Source organism: Mytilus galloprovincialis, chromosome 14 (assembly GCF_965363235.1).
Source record: "Mytilus galloprovincialis chromosome 14, xbMytGall1.hap1.1, whole genome shotgun sequence".
Classification (NCBI taxonomy): domain Eukaryota; kingdom Metazoa; phylum Mollusca; class Bivalvia; order Mytilida; family Mytilidae; genus Mytilus; species Mytilus galloprovincialis.
Window position 1 is genome coordinate 31,245,737 of NC_134851.1, and position 23,854 is coordinate 31,269,590.

A 23,854-nucleotide genomic window follows, 5' to 3' on the forward strand; every position below is an offset into this window, starting at 1 on the left:
TCATTATGATGTTTGTGATTCAAAATAGTTCATATTTTATATTTCTCTTATTAAACAATACTCTATTTTACGAATTTTTAGTAATTTATTAATGGAAGTTAGATCGAATATATTACATTGAAGAGTATAAAATGCAAATTGCATTCTTGGACTTGACAAAATGTCGAAATTAATCATATTAAATATACTAGATATTAGAAGACGTGGTATGAGTGCTAAAGAGACAACTCTCTTCGTCCAAGTCACCATTTATATAAGTAAATCATAATAGGTTATAAAGTACGGTCTTCAACACGGAGCCTTGTCTTACACCGCTCAGCAAGCTATAAAGCTAGTTCTAGTAGTCAATGCCACTTAAATCAGACCAAAAGAATTTTTTAAGGATTTCATTATATGCACAATATCATTAAGCAAGCTATAAAACAAGAAACATGTGTGTCGTTCCACAACATACTAACAACTGACAACATAATGAGCCCATGATGATGAGTAAATCGTTGACGAAACACAAAAAAAAAGTAAAGGAAATAAATTGAAACCCAGATGAAAACGAAAACAAATAATAATGAACCATTCAGCGTCCAACCAAAAAACAATCGGAAAAAAAAACAAGAACAATTTAACAAAAATCTTATAAATAGCAAAAAAATCAGGTTATTAATTTGTCTCTTTGAAATCTATTTCATTCTTACAAATATTTAAAACGGATAACAACGGAAAAGATTTAAAAACACACATTTAAACTCAATCATGAATGTAGCTGGAAGTTATATAAACACAAGTTAACACTCATAACTTTTCGAGATGAACGGATATTAATCGATTATTCCTATTATTATAGTCGATGCAGTGTTTTTGTGTAGAGTTAACTCCCTTTTTATCTGTACGAGTTATCTCGCTTAAATGAAACAAATTCTGCCATATGCACACACACACAATGAATTGATGTCCGAATATTACCAACAGTGTGGTTAATTTCAACATTCACAAAATAATGATTTTCAAAATGGAATTGTTTCACCAACTAAACATTTACTGTTAAATTTTATTCTTTTTTTAATTTTATTCTGACAAACAGATAAATTCTTTGTTGATTTTTTTCATATAATAAATATCCATATTTTTATCCATGGCGGCTGTGTATTTAAAAAAAACCAGAAAAATGAGCACAAACTTTAATCTACAATATAGATACCCTAATTTCACTAGGCTTAAGCTTGGTTGCAATTGGTTCAGTAGTTTCAGAGGAGAAGAACTTTGAAATAGTTTACACTGGACCGACGCCAAGTGATGATAAAAGCTCACATTTCCTTTAGGAAATTGAGCTAAAAAAATCCAGACTAGTGAAGTAATGGCAATGTATACGTATACATGTGTTTTCAAAGAATTTTAAGATTAGATAAGCTCACATGCCTATATTTTTTATTAGGGATATCATGGTGCTTTTAATTGATCTCTAAGGATTGGTTTAAATTACTAGTTGATATATCAATTTTAAAGATATTTTTTTTCAATCCCAGCTGTAAACCAGATTTGTGGTGGAATGCCAGATGAACAAAACTGTTTGTTTCCTGAAACAACTGGACCGTCTTTTAAATGTAACAACTCGTGACATTACAAGATTATTAGGAACCAATTTTGATGCTTAGTTTATTAATCAAGAGATATTGGAGGAATAAAATAGGACTTGGTGGTATACAAGGCTGAAGATGATTGAGATGATCCAAAAAACTCACAGCTAAAGAAAGGGGCCACGCTAATGTTAATTAAAACCCATTACCAAGGGAAGTTGTACACTATGTGGCAAAGGATAGTCAACTTTAACGTTAACAGAAAACTTGTTACTATTTCAAGAGCTTTCTTTGATGTTTTAGATGTTTAGCAGAGGAACCTGGCTAGCAGGAAACAGGTTCCTATAATATGATTGGCTTTTACACCAACGGCGACAACAGGGTGAGAATAGACTCGGCGTTGATTGGTTTTGAATTTTTTGGCACTAGGACAGATGGGTGTAGCAGTTGGGCGTGCAGTAAGCATTGACGTATTAAGACGTGTCAAGGGCAACAGTTCCGCTGCCAACAAACATCCTGATATTGTTCGTGAATTTTATAACTGATTTTTATATGATTTTTCACAAGAATTGATTCAGTTGTAAAGACTTGGAAGGTACCAAGACCTTGAGTGATTTACATAATCCGGTACGTATCGACGGAACCGGTGCAGGATAATAGAACATCCAAGGGCAGACGATACGATGCATGATGGCTTCCGATGTACCAGCAATTTCATATAGTTATCCCTTTAGAAGATTCTATTAATAATGAGCAATTTTGTTTACAACTTTCATAAACAATGTTAACCGTATTCAAAACTATTTTGAAACAGTAATACCTATTTACACTATCGTTGAATTTAGGTCTCATTTTCGTATGAACCGTTCAACAGTCAACAACTTTGTTCCAAGTTATCTTTAACTAGTGAAATCCCCATTATCCATGAGCACGACAGGTCACTTAAAAGGATCGAAAAACCACTGTTAATGTGCAATCGATCTAAGCGTTTACACCAAAACAAAAAGATCGATTCAAATAAGATCGAATCTTTTTAAAACCACCTCTAGAGGTAGACTTTTCAAGTCCGATTGAAGATCGATCTTACCCGTTTACACTAGACCAAAGATCGATCTTTTTGTGTCAGTGTAAACGGGGTCTTAATCACTATAAATACACAACAAATATATAAAAAAAAACCTTTAAAATGGCACTATAACACAAATGACTGGTTGTGTAAGTAAAGAGCCACGTCATATGTAACAACGAAATACAATAAGGCAAATTCATGTAGACAAAGCATACATGCATTCGCAAACATGAATGATAATAATACAAAAAGTAGATGTATAAATACAGGGCCAACTCATTGTAACAAAGAAACACTTAAAGGCATTTAGACAAATCGTATTGTCAAAAATTAAAGAAAAAAAAAGAAAAATGATCATAGAACAATAACACAATGAAGGATTGTACAGAGCCACGTCAACTGAGTACCACCAAAAACAGAATAAACAATAAAATCAATATTCATCAAGAAAAATTAAAAAAAATGCTCCAACACGTTAGAAAGATGATAAACAACGTCAGTACCAAGAATCTAAACTTCAAGACCATCGTGTATTATTTGGTTGATCAGGTCCGTTAACATGTTAACAACACCTCGATTTTGGCAAAAACAGTTAACAAAAAATTTAAAATGCTGTTAACAGCAGTTAACACCAACTTATTTTTCTCTAAAAATCAATCAAAACGCAATGAAAAGGAGACATACACACCTTCAATGTGTTCAGACTCAATGTACAAAGTCCTTGAAATGACACGCTCTAATGAATATCTAATAAAGCTGATCAAGTTTCAGATTACAAACACATTAGTACCATAAAAGTAGGAAAGGCAGACGGAGGGATTGACTTTAAAAAATTGACTGCTTCACGCAGGGCTCACCAGCCGAAATCCATTTCAGACATGAATAATAAACTAAATTCTTTAAAATAAAAAGGGAGGCTTCCTCGTTTACGTTTTATTGAAAACTCTTTTTTTTTTCTTGTTGTCTTGGACTGTTTTCTTCGCTTTAATATGGTTCTTGTTTCTTTGACACATTCCCCATTTCCATTATCAATTTTATCAAGGATTAACTATACTCAAAGATCTCCAAAGACAGTTACATCTCACATATATGCTATTTATGTCACTCTTTCGAAGATTAGCACCAAAAAGAAAGAGACGAACACAAAAGTATTGTGATTAGTGTGAATCTTAACAATTCTTGTAGTATTAAAACATTTGACTTTTCTGTGAAACTGCCTATTCTAGAGCTGGAGTGAATCAGATTTTGATACTAAACAATTCCAAATATTTTTTTAGAGTACATACAATCTAAGACTCTCTTATCTTGCAATGGTATTAAAAAGTTTGACATTTCTGTGAGACTGTCTATTCTAGAGGTGGCGTGAATCAGATGTGATATTATAAAAAATCCAAAGATCTTTTTCAGTACATACAATCTAAGACTCTCTCATCTTGCAATAGTATTCAAACATTTGACATTTCTACACTTTACACAATTATTCCAAACTATAAGACAAATTGAATGTGTCGATACATGTATTACTTTGTTAAATTAAAACGAATGACGAACGTAGATACAAGTGTCTTGTTTTGGGGATGGATAAATCCTATTTTGTAAAGGATCACTATTATTCAAACAAACAAAAAATGTCTGAAACTGACATTATCAAGTCGCTTGATTTCTTAATTGACAACATATTTGTTACGTTTGGAGGACCTGTTGTTTAACAGACTGTCGGAATTCCGTAAGTATTTCTTACTATAATTTCCTTAATAGAGGATTGCTGCTCACAAGGAAGCTATTTAACCAAGAGTTCCAAATGGTGAAGTTGAAATCATCCCTTCATAAATTTTATGGACGCCATCACGAAGTTGGTTGACCGTTATGGAATAACCGTTTCACAGATGATATCGGATATGTTCATTATGTCGTAACTACAATATTAATACTCTTCCCTTTTCACGATTGTGACCTACCGAATAAGACTTTTTACCGGATTTGTAATAACATCAACAACACGACGGGTGCAACATGTTGAGCAGGATCTTCTTACCCTTCCGGAGCACCTGAGATCCCCCAAGTTTTTGGTGGGTTCGTGTTGCTTAGTCTTTAGTTTTCTATGTTTTGTCTTCTGTACTTTTATGTGTCTGTTTGTCTTTTTATTTTTAGCCATGTCGTTGTCAGTTTATTTTTAATCTATGAGTTTGACTATCCCTCTGGTATCTTTCGTCCCTCATTTAAGATCAGTTTACAGAGACAAATGATGTCAAAAACAAGTGTCTAGTAACAGATCCCAGGAATCTCATTTTCCAAAAACAGTTAACAACATTTCAAAATTTAACAGAACAAATAACAGACAGTGGGTTGAAACAAGTTAACAACACCTTGAAAATAGCCAAAACAAGTTAACATAAATAGGTATTAACCCCTCTAAGTAATTTTACACTTATGTCAAACTGGGCATCTGTCATTATATAACATCGACACCGAGTCTTTCAATATTAACCTTGTTCAAGGTGACAATACTTTCACCAACCTATTGCACGAAAGAAAGAACACCAAGTTAACTTTGTTTCTTTATATAGAAAATGGAGTCTTCCAAAGGACTGAGCGAGATAAATGGTTGACCAATGATAAGAGAGAGCAATATATCTTTCAAGTAAAAGACAGCCTTATATTGTAGATTTCGAAAAAAGAGCAGACTAATGCCGTACGTTACAAGGCAGCACTCGCACCTGCAAAGTGGTAAGGGGTTAATATAAGTTGTTATTGCTTATTTCCCAATCCACTATAAATAAATTATTTAAAGAAAAGAAACAGATATCTAGTAGTATACTACATGTACAATGTGTTTCTTAATTGAGACTCGCAAAGTTTTGCCTACTTACTAATAAAAGACTTAATATGACGTATTCATTATATAACATAAGCAAGTATGACCAGTTGTTGATAAATTATTCATTGGTGGAATAAAGAGTTAGTTTGGATGGGTTTTACAAGAACAACCGGTAGGGAAAAATATCGAAATAAAATGGGAGGGGGGAAACATAATAATGTAGTTCTAGGTATAAAGACTAGGGTATGATGGGCAAAAAAGTCGAAGATAGAGAAACAAATGAATCATTATCAGATCAGATTATGCCATTAAGAAAATCGCATGTTTCTACGAAAAAGATTCTAGTAATAGTTTGTAAAACCTGATCGGAAATAAATGAATTATAATTGAGAATTTTATCTTTACGTTGATAACCTACTTTCGATAAGACATTATTGATGACAAAATGTCGGTCGGAATTATCATTGCGCTTTGTTTAATTTGTTTACAGACAACAAAAGCTGCATATTGTAGCGGGAAGGTAATATTCTATTTTAAATTGTAGTAAATTTATAAGTAAATATTTTTTTTTAAATAATTGACAAAAATGTACAGCAAAATGTCTCTGTAGCTGTCACATATAGGTTATTCAGTAAACTAAATATGACCTCTTTAGACAGTTGACCTATTGAATGGCAGACGGGTTTATAAACAAAATTCAAAACTTTCCGATTCTCATATCCGAATTTTATGTAAAATTGTACTACAGCATTTTTATAATTACTCATTCATAAATACTGTTCATAATCAAATTGGTTTTGTTTTAAGAGGAAATTTGTTTTAAAATGCGGGACAAAAGAGACTAGAGGGACAGTCAAGTTCATAGATAGAAAATAAACTGACAGCGTCATGGATAACACTGAAAAAGACAAACAGACAAATAATAAAACACAAGGCACAACATAGAAAACTAAAAATTTAGCAACACGAACCCCACCACAAATTGGGGTGATCTCAGGTGCTTCATTAGGACCGTAAGCAGATCCTGCTCTACATGTGGCATCCGTCGTGTTGCTAATGTTATTACAAACCCAGTAAATAGTCTAATTTTAAAGTACATGTATACAATAGAAATAATTCTTTCATGCCATGATTGGTGCTAGATTTTACAAGGATAGGCATTATAATTGTCAATTTAATTGGAAAATTTAGAACTTAAAATAATTTATTCTTTGAAGTGGACCTACATTTGTATATGAACAAACGCTCGAAAAGCATCCGTTTTGATATGATAAAGTCAAAACTTTTAAAAAATAAACTGCTTCACATTAAAAATAATTATGGACAAGTACATGTAAGTTTACTTTAGAATGGTTTTAATAATGTCCTGCTAACAAAATAAAACACAAGCAAAGATGTCCATTTCGTTTTGGAGTTGTTTCAACCACATCAGCTGTCGTTGCATTTTCATTGGTAACGTTATTCAATTGATGTTGCTGTTACATGTATATCGGAATTAGAACATGCATGGCTTTGTTTCAAAGCAAAAAAAAAGCTTATGATAATAAGTGATATATATTTCAGTAACAAAGAATGAGGTTAAAATTTAGGATGCGTCTAAAAATACAATGTTACCTGCAAAAACGACCATTTGTAATAATCAAAATAAATATGACCACTTGTTAACCTACCTTGCTCAACAGGTGCTCACTGTTATAGACGAAACCAATGCAAGTTGTCATTACTTTACTGAAAACAACAATATTTTCAGTATTTCAATAAGTGCTTGTTGGAAAAGAGTACATGTATACAGTTGTAAAATTGAGAATGAAAAGGACGAATGTGTCAAAGAGACAACAACCCGACCACTGTACCTTGAAGTTCATTAAATTTAAAGTCGAAAGAAAATGAAAACCCAGAGACAATTAAAATCCTTTATTTCCACAAGAGAAGAATGGATGGTGCCTTGTCCTGATATAATATGCATTGGATACAATTTGGAGTTTAGTATGGTGTTCATTATCCCTGAACTAGTATATATTTGTTTAGGGGCCAGATGAAGGACGCCTCCGGGTGCGAGAATTTCTTGTTGCATTGAAGACCTGTTGGTGACCTTCTGCTGTTATCTGCTCTATGGTCGGGTTGTTGTCGCTTTGGCACATTCCCTATTTCCATTCTCAATTGTATTGGTCGTGGTTTGAAGACATTAATTAAGACAACGTTTGTTTCTAAAACATAAATTTGAACTTGTACATAGTTAAAAGACAGAACATTTGTGCAGCGGCACTTATTTCAAATACCATGCATGTATATGACTAAACCAAGAAACAATGGATTTGTAATGTTACATGTTCCTAAAACAGTATATATTATGCATTTGAACAGGGTTTTTTTTAATTTAAACATATTTATTTATAGTGGATTGGGAAACGAGTTTTGCAATTTATATCAATCCCTTTCCATTTTACTGATGCGAGTGCTGCATTGTAGCGGCATTAGCCTGCTCTTTTTCGAAAGGTTTATTATTCGTTTACCATCAAACTTTATTCTATACGGAAAATTGATATCTTAATCCGGATAAAGCCATATGTTTTGTTTTGTAGCCCGATCCTAACGCTAAACAAAACTTAAATCCAATCTATACAGCTTCGCCAACTAAGATAAAATCAGTTGTAAATGGACACTTGTATACAATTGGTCAACCAGCAGATAATCAGTTTTATATTGTACATGTTTGGGGTAAGTAAATAAAAGTCAGTTATAAGGGAATGTCCATTTCACATCAAACTGTTTTCCTATTAAAAAAAAAACTGATATTGATTCCAAATTTGATGAATAAGATAATGTATTCTAACAGAGGACACGAGGACAAAAATATGATTATGCGATAACTTGGACACCCCATGTTTGGCCTCAATATTTCCATAAATGCACGTGAAAGGACTGAGTACAGATTAAATGGTTGTCAACGGATGCGGTTCAGTATAAATTAGTTTCCTTCTTTTTTATTAGTGTATTGATCCATCTGTCGAAAAAATGTTTTCGTAAAAGAGATTTTGTATTAATCTAGGTTTGTTTTAAATGACAAAGAGGAGCAATATAGAAGTGTCAATTGACCGAGGGTCAAACGGACTTAACATGGCTTTTTGTTTTTGCCATCGTGTTTTGTCTACAATTTGCTAGACATGTATATTTTTGTTGTCGGGATGTACAAGTACCCGTCCACGTCAATTCGTATTTTATCCATCTGATGAGTTAAGCCTTTTTCAACTGATTGTTATAGTTCGTTCTTATGTTGTACTGCTATGCAACTTTTTCAGGTGAAAAGGGGGGGGTATGGATCCCGCTAACATAACTTGTTTTGTTCTTTCCTTGTATAGGAACACCGTATGATATGGGAAAAGCCCATGGGCAGCTATTGGATAAAAGAACAAATGCCATGATAAACAGTGTATGGAAATACCTAGAAGAACAAGTCGTACGTACATGTATAATACAATACATACATACATGAACTTACACAAAAGTTGGTACGAAAAGTGTCATAGAAGTTAATAGTTATACAGGCAAATACTATGTAATAGAATATTGTAACATCGTCTCCATGTCTAATGAAAATATATTTCCTTTTTGAATAAAAAATAATCAAAATGGGGATCAGAATCATTTTTAAGATAAACATCATACCCCCCTTATTGTTAGTAGCGTTTAATAATTCATATGATTTATCCATCGGATATACTTAATGACTTAGATATTCAACTTAATAAGCCCGTATTCCATAACAGCCAGGAAAGTCCAAGCCAAATGTAAAACAATCCAAAGGGATTTTTGGTAAAGCATCAACAACATCAAAATTTTCAACTACTAGACGTATATGTCACCGTATGGCCTTCAACATTGAGCAAAGCCCACACCGCACAGTCAGCTTTAGAAGGCCTATAAAACAAAAATTTAAAACAATTAAATTGAGAAAACCAACGGCCTAATTAATGTACAAAACGTTTTATAGTCTTATTACTTTTACATGAAGTTTGAAAGATTTACTTCTTTTTTCTCTCAGATTGGTGCCATCAATAGTACTGTCCATATTTTTAAACCGTGGTTTTTAAAAGACGTTGCAGATTTTGGGTATGTTTAAATATGTTGGTCATTGAAACGCTTTAGGCATTTGCGATAGGAATATGAATATTAAAACCCCGTGTAAATTTCAATAAAATGTTTGATAGCAAATTCCAAAAAGGACTCAAATCTTGTGTCCATGTGGCACAGATGATGACCCCGCTTGTATGTTATGTTACCACAAACAGAACAGCCAAACTTTACTTAAATTAGTCTCAGAGAGATATATGATCGTTTAAATAAAGTAGAATTTAAAATATAAATATATATATATTAGTAACAAAACTATTATCATTTTAATAATAGTAACAACTGGAGTCTAAATTGGTTAAATACGAGTAAACACAGAACCGTTATTTTAATGCACAGCACATGTTGTAGTGGTTTAGCATTGTTACATCTTACAAAGTCTATCCCAGTTATTTTTGCAAAGAAGTCCACTAAAGGCAATGCAAGGGCCGTCTTAATTAAACTTGCTGTGGGTTTATGTTTTTATTCCTTGTTGATGGCCTCGTTGTGACTTAGAGCACTAAAGCGTTGTTTCTTTGGATTTTGTGTGGTTTTTTTTGTGGGTTTTTTTTTTGTAGTTTTTTTTTTTTTTTTTTTGCTGTGCATGCTTTACTTTTGTGTCATGAATTGAAATCCATGCAATATCTGTGTGTTGTTTTTTATTTTATTATGTTAGTATACAGAACATAATTCTATTAAATTTCATTATTTTGGAATATATAAAATCTTTTTAACGCACACTTTACAACTCGCTACTGTTGAGCTGCTAATTAAATGTGTAGCCATGCTGTAAGCTGGTTCGGTGTTGAAGACCGTACTTTGACCTATTATAATGGTTTACTTTTATAAATTGTGATGGAGAATTACCTCATTGGCACTATACGACATCTTCTTATGTCTATCTGAGAAAAAAATATCAAATATATTTTGTAGACGATATGCCGGATATGAAAAACAAAAGCGGGCAAACGACCGTACAAGATGATTGCAATAATTACAACCTTCACAACCAAAGAACCGGTCTTAACTTGATCTTGCATAGACCGAACACGTGTCTTCACCAATCATATTCAGTCGTATCAAAATTTATGTGGTTTGAACCTGAAAAACAGAAAATCTGCCAAAACCGATTAGAAATACGGCTAAGACAGGTTTCACTCAGTCTGTATAATCATTTTATTATCTTGCCATTACTACCAGTTGATATCATTTCTTTCGTGGAACATGTTATGGTATACTTTGGTTGATCCTTGGTAGGGGGTTCGGGGTTGGAACCTCATATCTTTTTTTGACGATCAATCCTTTGGAATGGGGACATATATGGTTGGAACTTTCTATATCTTAGCGGAAACCCCTATTAAAAATGGCTGGATCTGTCTTGGTTTATATTCTAAATAAGCCGAACTACTTGTTATTGGCTCTGTTTTACCTTCTATAATTTGTTAATAAACAAGTATATAATAGTTTACATTTCTTTTAGCCTTGACGCAGCTTTAGATCTAGAAATAGAAATTACTCGTCCATTCACTCGTAAAGCATTCTTCGAAGAAGCCCAAGGTCTTGCTGATGGTTCTGGAGCTGACTTTAAGGTAAATTCGACTCGTTCAATCATTCTGGGATCAGGGGAAAACCGAAACTTCTTAGGGATTCACTTAAACCTTGAAAGTATAAACTATGCAACTTTAGTCTAGCGAAGTGTTCATATAACTACATGTATATGATTGTTTTATCTATCCTAACATCCACTAAAAACATGACCAGAACAGACACCTTCTGGGGGGGGGGGGGGTCCGGGGACGATCAATTTGAATGGAGACATGTAGTTGGAAACTCCCCCCTTGTTTTATCCTGGGTTAGACCCCCCCTTTTTAAAATGGCTGGATCCGCCCCTGACCTTACATGCGTCATTAAAACGCAGCATCAAAACTTTGGCCTTCTCCATGAAACATGTTTGTCAAATTTTATATGATTTATTTACAATTTACATATCCGTATACACCGCACTTTTGAATCTTCAAATGTATAATACACAAATAATATTTATAACAGTGTATAAACTGATGGCTGCCATCAATTTGTTATGTTATCTTATACAGTGAAACCAGTTTAAACCGAATCTTGCATAAACCGAAAACTTTTCTAAACCAAGTATTTTCCAATCGTATCAAATATTATGCGTTATAAACCCGGTAAAACCAAAAACCTCTGAAAACCGAACAAAATCTTAAGGTAAGTCCAGGAGAGTTTCGGTTTAGACAGGTTTCACTATATATTGAAGGACGCACCTCGCGTATGTACAAAAAACAAAAAATCAACAAAACATTTACAAAAAAGCACTTATTGTCTTTCTCTTTCGGTAATTAAAATCTTAATGTCTTTAGGGCATAACGTCGTTTTTCTCCAGCAGTCCATGATTTGGATTTTATACGGAAGTGACGTAAATCCGCGGAATGATCTGAGTGAAGCATGGGTTTGTATCCAACCGGGTCACACATATCCTGCAAAGTAAAATAAAAATATGATTACAATTTATATCTTCAAGTGCATTTCATTTCAATAGGTGAATGATTCTTCAACAGTTACCCTGACAGTATACTGTAATGCAGTAATAAGAATAATAATTCAAAATCTCGAAATATTTGCTCTGAATATGCGAAATAAAAACAAATCTTCGAGTCTCGCACTTTTATTCAAAATGTTAAGGGGGAACGTTATTTACGATATAAGTCAAAGAAATCCCAACTAGCTCTTGACATTTGGTTCAGTAAGATGTATATTCTATATTTTATTCAAGGAATGACTGTAATATTTTTTGTGTCTATGGAGAAATAACATAAAAAATTTGGTGCACACTGAATAACGCGCACCACATTTTTTATGTTATTTCGAATAGACAGAAAAATTCCATTTTAAACCGTAGAATACCATGAAAAAACGTTGATGACGTCACGGTCACATGACTAAATTATGTCTATGGGCTGAAAACAAAATAACTTCAGCCAATCAGAAGATGCGTTGCATCCAAAATTAAATTATATCTTAATAAATAAACAAATGTGTGTCTAAGCAAAACACAAATATTTGCAAGTAATATATAATAATTGAGTGGTCGTGATTAATGGTTATTATTATCAATTATAAAATGCAATTCCTGTTTAAGTTCAACTCATATGCATCACCTATTCTAATATGACGTGCTTCTTTTGCTTTGTAAACAACACCGTGTGAAAATCCACGATATATCTATACTTAGCGCAGACTCAGAGATATACATAATAATGGATGTTACAATATACCTCCCACTTAAATCCACATGTATTTGAAACTATTTGCAAACGCTTTGCCGATTTTATTGTATTAGAAATTGTAATAAAACAAAAGACAAAAGAACTTTTATTCTTATTCGGATGCATAATTAAAATAATTAATATGCTGCAACTAGTTTTGTTTATTTCCTAAATATAGTAACACAGTTATATTTTGTGCAATGTCAATTTCACCATAATAACATTAGATGTATGTTTCATTATAATACGTTATTCTGATTGGCTAACTGCACATCACGTGTTATTCCTTAATTAAGCAGTTGCATTACACAATAAAACTTATCATTCATGATGACACGAGGTCCCATAATAAAGTGCACAGGTAAATTAAATAACAACTTGATGTAAATTGTGTTTTCATGATTCTATTACATGTATAAGTATTGAATGCTTCTTTTTGTAACTTCATAGGGTTGTAAAAGCGTTGACCGTGCGCACATTTTTAAAATGAAGCGCGGAATGAAGCGCTTCCACGCTTCATACAAAATGTACTTCGGTCAACGCTTTTACACCCCAATAAAGTTACAAAAAGAAGCATTCAATTCTTAAATGGAAAACTTTCTCCACAATCAGGCCCGGGGTTCATTAAGGGATGAAAATAAGCTTGATATTTATGTTACGATTTTATTTCACAAAAATATAAAACTATTTTGTAACCATCGAAGTTCGTATAATATTGTATTAAAATGGAATTCTGAGGTAGGTTTTATTTTATTTTCTATTCTATTCTATTGCATTATTTGCATCTTAACTGATTTCAGCGAGTCAACATGGTAACTCCTTCGTTACGAAATGTCAATTTTGGATTTAACAGTAGCTTACGAAAAAACATGTAAATTAAAAATCGCAAATATTGGGTTTGAGAATTAAACATATTTTTTCAAGAGGTTATTAACGAAATAAACAATGCCTGGGTCATGTGTAAATTTCCAACAAATCTATGGCTTCCATGAATTATTTCTTAAACATAGCAGAGTTCATAAGTATTGATCATTATCATGTTCCCGTCATGATATACGTGTACTATATGCCACTGGACGTTGTAAATTTACACATGGCCTGGGCCAGTTGTAAATTTCCAACAAATCTATGGCTTCCATGAATTATTTCTTAAACATAGCATAGTTCATAAGTATTGATCATTATAATGTTCCCGTCATGATATACGTGTACTATATGCCACTGGACGTTTAGTACTAACGTATCAAGCCGATAAGCTTTTTAAAGAAAAGCTCATCTGAGTAATGAAAGAGTTTCTGCTTCCGAAAAGTATTTTTTTAACGTGGTTTACCCATTGCCGTACTACTTGGAGGGCCTACTTTAGTCATGCCTTACTGATTTCCTATATATCCAACCATGTTTTTCCTTTTAAAAAAAAAGGGGGAACGGGCATCCTGTCTCTCTTTTATCCGACTCTGGTACCCTACAAGACCAGTGTACCATGAACTTGATTCATTTATCCCGTGTACCTTACCTTGTATTGTTCGTAGAAAGCCTTGTAGCCGCCATGCAGAATGTAGACTTCTGGGTAATTAAGGGCAGGATAATGTTCTTTGTTCTGTTCACGATCTTTTCCTCTCAGAAAGCGACACCTAAAGAAAAACATGAGTCATGAATTATTTACTTGGATTTGTTTTTAGAGACTTAGTGAAAAAGACAATTATTTTTGAAAAAGTTCATTTTAAATAGATATACACAAAAAGATATACACAAAAATAAGTACTTACAATTTTGGTGCTCTTTCTGATGAAAATTCACAATGGAAGACAAGTATCTTTCTTTTTCCTCCGACCTTTGGTGGACTTTGTGATGTTAACAATTCTAAAATGCTTTCGTGTGTAAACCGATTCTCGGCTCCCTGTAAAAAAAGAACGGAATATTTATGCTGTTACACATGTAAACATTTGTAATGTACTTTGATTATGTTATGCCTTAACGTCAAATGTTATGCGAAAGAAAACATCATGCAATTCGCAGACTTCCAAATATTGTACACATTTAAAAGGGAAGATGTTGCTTATTGCCATCGGCTATATTGAAGTTATTGTTTGATGCGTAGAAAATTTAGCCTTACAGACAGTTGCCTAGTAACCCCTTCGGAGTTATTGTTCGGGTTGGTCTGACATATTTAGAGTCAGTGTAACTTATTTCCACGTGAGCCTAGTAGGACTTCCATATAAACAAAAGTTGTAACATTTATATACAAATTAACACTCTACTTTTCTATTTTTTAATTTCTTTTCTTTAACTCTTTTGTTTTGTTTGATTGAAGTACATTTTCTTTACGTGCTGGATATGGATGGGCTTATTTTTCACTGGACCTTAAAAAATGCAACAACAATTCAACTATGTTGCCAATGCTATATTCTAAAACTTTTGTATCGTTGGTAGAAACTTTGTACGCAAACTACGTATACTTTTAAATTTTTACCGAAGTTTTGGAGTTTACTTTTAACCTAGCAAATGTTATTTCTTTTACAATACAGATGAGTTTACTATGAAAAAATGACACTGTTCTTAAATTGAACTCTGGTTTTGCGATTTTTTATATACATATATATGTTTTGATATTAGCATACATGTATTTCGCTTCAATGTCAGCTTAAATAAATTTTGTAATGTAATTGGGGAAAAACACGCGAGGAAAACCCATACAAACCTTTATATGACCACCAGTAAATTCATATGGGTATCTGCAATCTATGACTTTGTAACTGTCAATCATAGTGTCAAGATGACCATTGAGTAATTCCAACATCTGAAATAAAGAATAAATAGTATATCTCTTATCCTGTAATGGTTCTGAAATTAGTGCATGAAAAGGGGGAATTGTCCAATCTGACAGAGAAGTTTGACATTATTTTTGTCTGAACTTACTTAGACTGGTTGTCTGTCCTTTAACTGTTTTTAATTTGATCTGTGATACCCGTATGTTGCAAGGGAGAGGATCAGCCTAGAACTTACTATATTTATAAATGTGCACACAAAAATGAAGGGTTTACGAGAATAAGCCGATGGCATAAACAAGCAAGAGACAACTAGAGGACAACAAATAAGAAGGACGCAAGACACACTGTAACTTCTCCAAACTGTTTTTTCCCAATATATATGCATTACAACTTTATATATCAATATTCATGAAAGACTAGCTTGAAACCAAATTGGCAATGAGACGTACATGTATTTCAGTTCAAACTGCTTCAAATTCGCATATGCGGAAACGGATGAAAATCGATAATTGTTGACAGAGGTTATAAAGGATAAGATAACATGTGTTTCCGTTTAAATTTTCTCTTTATATATTCTTAACAATAACCAAGGTTATCAAATTTATAATAGGAAAAAGAAGATGTTGTATGATTGCCAATGCATTGAGGCAACACTTCACAAGAGACCAAATGACACAGAAACTAACAATTATAATTATGTCACCGTACTACCTTCAACAATAAGCAAAGCCTATACCGCATAGTTAGCTATAAAAGGCCCCGATAAGAGAAAGTACCATAACACGTCTATAAATTTGTTTAGGGGCCAGCCGAGGGACGCCTCCGGGTGCTGGTATTTCTTGCTACATTGAAGACCTGTTGGTGACATTCTGCTGTTGTCTGTTCTATGGTCGGCTTGTTGTTTCTTTGACACATTCCTCATTTCCATTCTAAATTTTATATCCAAGCTGAAAGACTCATATCTCTTGCACGTTAAAGACACCCTTGTAGATTTTGACAAAAAGCAGGCTAATGTCGCTACAAGGCAGCACTCGCACTCGCAAAGAGGAAAGGGATTAATACAAGTTGCAAAACTTGTTTCCCAATCCACTATTAATAAATATGTTTAAACTAAAGACTCATAACTCACCGTAACTGGAGAAATACTTTTCAAATCTGGATGCTGTCCCCTGACCATCGGAAGACAAAACGTACTAGAGCCATCAGCTATAAGATCCTGACTCTCGCTTAGGCGGGAAACAGCTGACTGGACATGATTCTCACTAGAATGGGATACAATGGACTGCACGCTCACCGCTGGACTCTTACCTAGTTCCACAGTCTCTCCAAGTCGACAAACAGCTGATTCTTTTATTTGCATTGGACTATTTGTGTTTACTTGATCCTGAAAAAATAACAATGGTACTTGTTTTTATTATACATGTATCTAAGTTTATAATGTAAACAAAGTTTATATGGAGTTAGACTGCAAATGGAAACTTTTCTTTTTTTCACATCCAGCAACAAATACCATATGCATATCAAGACGAAAACAGGTTGATTTTGAAATGAATTTTGTATAATAACGACTTTCAAGGCCGGATTTTCAGTGGCTGTATCAAAAGATAAGAAAACATGCTAGCATATTACCCGGACACAAAATGTTGGTTCCGAGCTGACCAGACTTTTTTTCGATTGAATTGTTTTACATTGTCATTTCGGGTCAATTATACATGTAGCTGACTATGCGGTATGGTCTTTGCTCATTGTTAAAGGCCGTACGGTGACCTTTAGTTATTAATGTCTGTGTCATTTTTGGTCTCTTGTAGAGAGTTGCTCCTATTGTACTTGTAAATGTCGCGTCGTGTGTTTGGTTTGACCCAGTCGAGGGTCGTTCCAACAACGCCAACTCAATTGATTAAAAAATTATGAATATTATGAAAATTATATATATTGTTGACTACATTATAACCAACAATTCACAAAATTGAATGTCATTCTCTGTTTATTCTCTGTGAAACTAAAAGTATAAAAAAGAAGATGAGGCATGTTTGCCTATGAAAAAACTCTTCGCAAGAGAACAAATGCCACAGAAATTAATACTTATAGATCTCCAAATGGCCTTCAACAATGTGCAAAACTCATACCACATAGTCAGCTATAAACAGTACAATGTAACTACATTTTACAAATAAAATGTTATACTAACCCCAAACGAAAACCACCGTTTAAAGTTTGTGTCATCACAACGTTGCAATTTTGCTGATGGCCCAACATCTTCTTCAAGGAGGCGTTTTGATGAAAAAAGCGAGTTTCTAGTGTTTCTTTTTGGTTTTCGGATCTGTAAAACAAAAAATAGATTCTATAGAATGACACAAAGTTAATTGTAATACATTGAAACATGTAGTCATGTTTCACTGTACCGCTGTTGAACTTTCTTAAAATTAGGAGAATGATTTTTTTTAACGGTTAAGTTTTTTACTTTTTTTTTTTAACTCGCATGTTGATTATGAATATGACGGATGGGTTACAAATTACATGTGGACACGAAGAAATTATTTTTATTGTCAAGTTCCCCTGCATGTACTAACATAAATAGTTATATTGATTTCAACAATACAGTAAACATATGAATAAAATAAATTTTCCAGTTTGAATGGTTTTACACTAAGTCTTGTAATGTTTGGGGCCCCTTTATAGCTTGCTGTTCGGTGTGAGCCAAGTCTCCGCTTTGAAGGCCGTACCTTAACCTATAATGGTTTACTTTTATAAATTTATACTTGGAGGGAGAATTGTCTCATTGGCACTAATACACATCTTCCTATATCTATATATCTATATATATACGAGTCTAAATTGAAAACTACGTTCAAACCTATGACTGCGTTGGATAAAAACCGCAATTTTTATACGTGTGCATGTCAAACAAATTTCGTTGTAGAAGGGTCTAAAAACAGCACAAACAACATTTTCCAAAAGACCAAAAGAGTGAAAAAGTATATTTAAACAAAACGCATTTGACTAACAGGTCGAACAACTGATGTTCTTAGATATATATATCAATTTTGATACAATATGTAAAAAAGACAACAGCAAAGGCATCTAGTAATGTTTAAAATGTGTTGATAGAAATCTAAAACAAATAAACATACAAATTGTAACATGGAAAGAGAGTTGGTTGTCTCATCTTCTTATGCATCTCTAAAATCTGAATTCTCGTAATTTCACTCGTTGAGTGTACTATAGTGTGTGATAACATTGTGTGAGGGAATTCGACGTTTGATGTACCACTGTTCACTCCAGTGCAATTATGACAATACCACTGCATCAATCAGAATCAATTTTTTTGCAGTGTTTTAAGAAATGATTTTGCTTTGTTGTCGCGTATTATTTGTGAAACATTCAATGTTTTAAAAAGGCGAATTTTCTTTATAAAGTCAATGATTAAGTTGACTTTTGAAGGCCAAACTTTCTACAGCCTTAAATACGCTAATGAAAGATCCAAAAACTATATCAATACATAACGACATGATTATGAAATTATAACAAATCTATTGGTTAACAAATTTTTACTCGTTATTGCAAAATAATGAACTTAATATATCTGACATTTTCTCCCTACCCAGTTTACCCCTATACATTTTTATGATGTGGACTGGTCATTGTTATTGAATCGTAGGCAATTTGATTGGATTAAGTTGTTATTAGTTTACCTTCAAACTTGTTTATGATTTTCATACATGACTATTGATTAATTAGAACGTGCATGAATGTGTACGGTAACTAAAATGACCTTCAAACTGGACACTGGACGAGTCAATATTATGTTTTATCAATGAAAGTTAAGGTATGAAAGGTACGAATTGCCACTTATTCGATTTTCACAAAATTTTCGGAATATACAGTTGAAAGGTTATTTTTTAAAAGCCTATTGTGAAGAGTAAAGAGAAAGTTTACAAATAATACGTTTTGTTCCATTAAACAAGTCATTTTCGTAAGAGAAATACCGAAACATATTTTACGCACGACTACGGCAGGTAAAATTATTATTTATCATAATAAAAAAAAGCATTTTTCAGTCTCATTGGAATATGTTAATTACAATTAATCCCAAACTTAAGAAGTAAGTAACTAAAGTCAAAATATGTCCGATCTGCCTATTTCTGCACATCAAAAGTCAATACGATCGTTTTAAAGTCAATTTCGTCTACCTCACAAAATCTTGTAAGGCACTATAGATACAATGTACTTAAAAACTTACCTGAAAGCATATATCTGGAGTGAGAGATTCCGAAGGGTTGTCCGAACAGATTGCTGAAAATCTTGGCACTGGAAGGTCTTCTGGTAACTGAAACAAGTATGGTTAATAAAAACATGCTAGTTTTCTCGTTTGAAGTGCACTTCATTTTTTAATTTGATACCTTTATAGCTCACTATATATGCGGTATGGGCTTAACTCATTGTTGATGGCCGTAAGGTGACCTATAGTTGTTAATTTATGGTCTCTTTTGCAATCATACCACAATTCCTTTAAATTCTAAGGTCGGGAAATCCCTACACCTTTTTAAAATAGACTATGCGCATTGTAATTCTAAATGACGGGAAAAGTCAAACTCGAAACCTTTTTAGCTCGCCTGGCCCATAGGGCCAAGTGAGCTTTTCTCATCACTTGGCGTCCGTCGTCCGTCGTCCATCGTCGTCGTCGTCTGTCGTCGTCGTCGTTAACTTTTACAAAAATCTTCTCCTCTGAAACTACTGGGTCAAATTTAGCCAAACTTGGTCACAATCATTATTGGGGTATTTAGTTTTAACAAATGTGTCCGGTGACCCAGCCAACCAACCAAGATGACCGATATTGCTAAAAGTAGAACATAGGGGTAAAATGTAGATTTGGGCTTATAACTCTGAAAACAAAGCATTTAGAGAAAATCTGACACGCGGTAAAATAGTTTATCAGGTCTAGATCTATCTGCCCTACAATTTTCAGATGAATTGGACAATCGGTTATTGGGTTTCTGCCCCTAAATTGGTAATTTTAAGGAAATGTTTTCGTTTTTGGTTATTATCTTGAATATTATTGTTGATAGAGATAAACTGTAAACTGCAATAATGTTCAGCAAAGTAATTTGAGTTAACATGACCAACATGATCAGTTGACCCCTTAAGGAGTTATTGCCCTTTATAGTCATTTTTTACCAATTTTTCGTGAATTTTTGTAATCTATTACAAAAATCTTCTCAACTTGGTCAAATTTAAACCAATTAATCCACAATCATTATGAGGGTTTCTTGTTTAAAAATGTGTGCGGTGACCCAACCAACTAATCAAGATGGCCACCATGGCTAAAAATAGAACATAGGGATCAAATGGAGATTTTGGCTTATAACTCTGAAACCAAAGCATTTAGAGCAAATCTAACAGGGGTTCATTTGTTCATCAAGTCAAAATATATATCTGCCCTGAAATTTTCAGATGAATTGGACAACTGGTTGTTGGGTTGCTGCCCCCAACTGGTAATTTTTAAAGAAATTTTCGGTTTTGGTTATTACCTTGAATTCTATTATAAATAGAGACAAACTGTAAACAGCAATAAATAAATGTTCAGCAAAGTAATTTGTACAAATAAGTCAACATGACCACAATGGTTAGTTTGCCCCTTTAGTCAATTTTAACAATTTTCCTCTGTATCTAAAGGGCTAAGTCTATACAGAGAAAATTGTAAGTAGCAAGAATGTTCAGTAAAAGTGAGATCTACAAACACATCACCATCACCTAAACACAATTTTGTCATGAATCCATCTGTGTCCTTAATTAATATGCACATAGACCAAGGTGAGCGACACAGGCTCTTTAGAGCATCTAGTTGAGATAGACTTTGCGCAGTGTAATTCTTAATGAATGTCGAGAAATCCCTACACCTCATTAAGATAGATTTTGTACAGTGTAATTCTTAATGTCGGGGAACCCTACTTCTTATTAAGACAGATTTTTTAAAGTGTAATTCTAAATGTCGGGGAAACCCTACACCTTTTTAAGATAAATTTTGCATAGTGTAATTATAAATGTGCGGGAAAACTAATCTTCTCTAGCCAAGGGTTATGATTTCACTCCTCTCCGAAATTCTATCTCAATCCGCCAAGGGTGTAGAGGAGGAAAGTGGATCGTAACCCTTGGCTAGCAAAGATGCGGTTACATATACCTTTTTAAAATAGACATTTCGCATCGTTATTCTAAATATCGGGGAAATCCTTCATCTTTTTTAAAATAGATTTACATGTAGGTCCTCCGGAAGGGTTACAGATAAACTTACCTTTTTGAACTCCAAACCAATACCGGAATCGTCGTCTTCGTCAGTGGTTTGAAACAAATTTTTCTTCATCTCTGGTGTGATGATACTTAAAACTTCATCTATCCCATCTTTTGTTGGTGTACAGGTACCAGATAAACCCATGCTATTGGTTAATCTGAAACGAGCGCATACAATGTATGTAAATTGTAAAACTTTAATGAACATTATACAGATGATTCACGGTGTTCAGTAGATGTCGTTTGTTGATGTGGTTCATTGTATTTATAGATAAGACCGTTAGTTTTCCCGTTTGAATGGTTTTACACTAATAATTTTAGGGGCCTTTAAAGCTTGCTGTTGGGTGTGAGCCTAATCTTCGTGTTGAAGACCGTACCTTGACCTATAATGGTTTACTTTCATAAATTGTGACTTGAATAGAGAGTTGTCTCAATGGCACGCATACCACATCTTCCTACATGTATATCTATAATACAGATGGTTCACGGTTGACCCGTATGTTTAACCCCGTCGTATTTTATATGCACATGGATTCGGTTAGCAGATAAAAAAATATTTTTCAACTTAAATATAACAATTTTCAGTAAAGGATATGGATAGTAAACTGCGCATTGCTAGAAAACAAAGAAATATTGATGCCAACGTAAATAATGTAATGCAAAAAGTCAGGTAGTACGAAAAAAGATTCGAAAAACATTGAATAGATCTGTAATTCAGTGTATGTTACTGGTTCGTGTCTGCTTGGTTTTCATTAATTGTTTTGATATAGATCAAGCTGTTGATTTTCACTTTTAAATTGTTTTAATCCTACATCTGCTTTAATCTATGCCATTTGGAATCGGGTTTGTAGTTGTTTCATTGGTAATCATACCACATCTTTTAATTTTTATTTGTACTATCAATCGTATAGCCACTTTACTCTTTACAGATTATATTGTTCAGCTACTTGATATCATGAACTGTTTCGAGAGCTGCATGTTTAAAACAATGCGAAAGCATAAGCGGAAAGGGGGGCATGTACCCCTTTTATGCCACCTTTTGTGGAAGGAAATTGGTTTATTATATACCGTTGGTTTTCCTGTTTGAAAATTTGCATAATTTCATATGAAGAAAAATAATAATTGGGATACAGAAAAATGTGTTTTAATACTAGTCTATATTCATATAAATTAAATTAATAGGAGAAGTATATAATGTACTTACAAGCTAATTCCAGACATATTAAATTCTAATCTTTATCCTCTGTAGATGGGGTCTGGTAGATTGTTTACTTTAAAACAAATATCCTTTCTTTGAAATATGTAACAGAATGCTAAGAATCATGTACAAAATATATTAAAATCCATGTTTATATATTTCTTTATACCATTGTCACAGAGTCAAGATTTCTCAACGCTTACAGGCAATGAATACTATTCGTAACGATCTGCTCCAATTAACTCGAAAATAGAGTTCATCTTGCCTCATTTTGGCACCTGTTCATAACAAGCTACTCGATTAACGGGAATAATTACTAATAATTGATTAAGATATATATTAAGATATATATTAATTGGCGTTAATACACTATAATTACATTGTAATGAAGTACATGTACATTTATTTTAATTAAAATTGCATTTAAATGTAAATAACCGGAAAATATGAAATTCTATAATGATTGATGATTTTTTACATAGATAATTACTTCTGTTGTTAATAAATTGTTACAGCTTATTTTATTATGATTATATTTTTAAACTTCTTTTTCATAATTATTTTTTTTTGTAAATATTGAGTTAATATCAAATTCCATATATTAAATTTGTATTGTTCCAGTTTCTTTAATTATAAAACATTGATTCGAGTTTTTTTATTATGTTGTTTTTCATATGGGGGAGGGATCACTAGGGAGTTGTGATTGAAAATAAAGATTTAAAATTGCAATTAAAATGTAAATAACAGG

General features: G+C 33.1%; 2 protein-coding genes across 2 annotated transcripts in view; one reads left to right on the top strand and one right to left on the bottom strand.

Annotated features, from left to right (window-relative positions):
• The first annotated feature begins 5,871 nt into the window (after positions 1 to 5,871).
• The window catches only part of LOC143058023 (protein dcd1A-like), a 30,346-nt gene continuing 12,363 nt past the window's right edge, over positions 5,872 to 23,854 (top strand). Inside the window, exons 1-5 of the mRNA XM_076231482.1 lie at positions 5,872 to 5,978; positions 8,041 to 8,176; positions 8,818 to 8,915; positions 9,501 to 9,568; positions 11,049 to 11,157. Coding sequence (XP_076087597.1) covers positions 5,904 to 5,978; positions 8,041 to 8,176; positions 8,818 to 8,915; positions 9,501 to 9,568; positions 11,049 to 11,157 — 486 coding nt within the window. The 5' untranslated portion in view covers positions 5,872 to 5,903. The remainder of the gene's footprint in view (positions 5,979 to 8,040; positions 8,177 to 8,817; positions 8,916 to 9,500; positions 9,569 to 11,048; positions 11,158 to 23,854) is intronic.
• Positions 11,549 to 23,332, bottom strand: LOC143058598 (M-phase inducer phosphatase 1-like). The gene is made up of 9 exons (XM_076232078.1): positions 23,113 to 23,332; positions 21,913 to 22,066; positions 19,864 to 19,950; positions 17,812 to 17,943; positions 16,753 to 17,007; positions 15,554 to 15,652; positions 14,622 to 14,752; positions 14,369 to 14,486; positions 11,549 to 12,066 (listed from the first exon to the last, which is right to left on the bottom strand). Exons 1-9 carry the CDS (start codon positions 23,127 to 23,129, stop codon positions 11,929 to 11,931), a joined length of 1,131 nt encoding a protein of 376 aa, XP_076088193.1. The 5' UTR covers positions 23,130 to 23,332; the 3' UTR covers positions 11,549 to 11,928.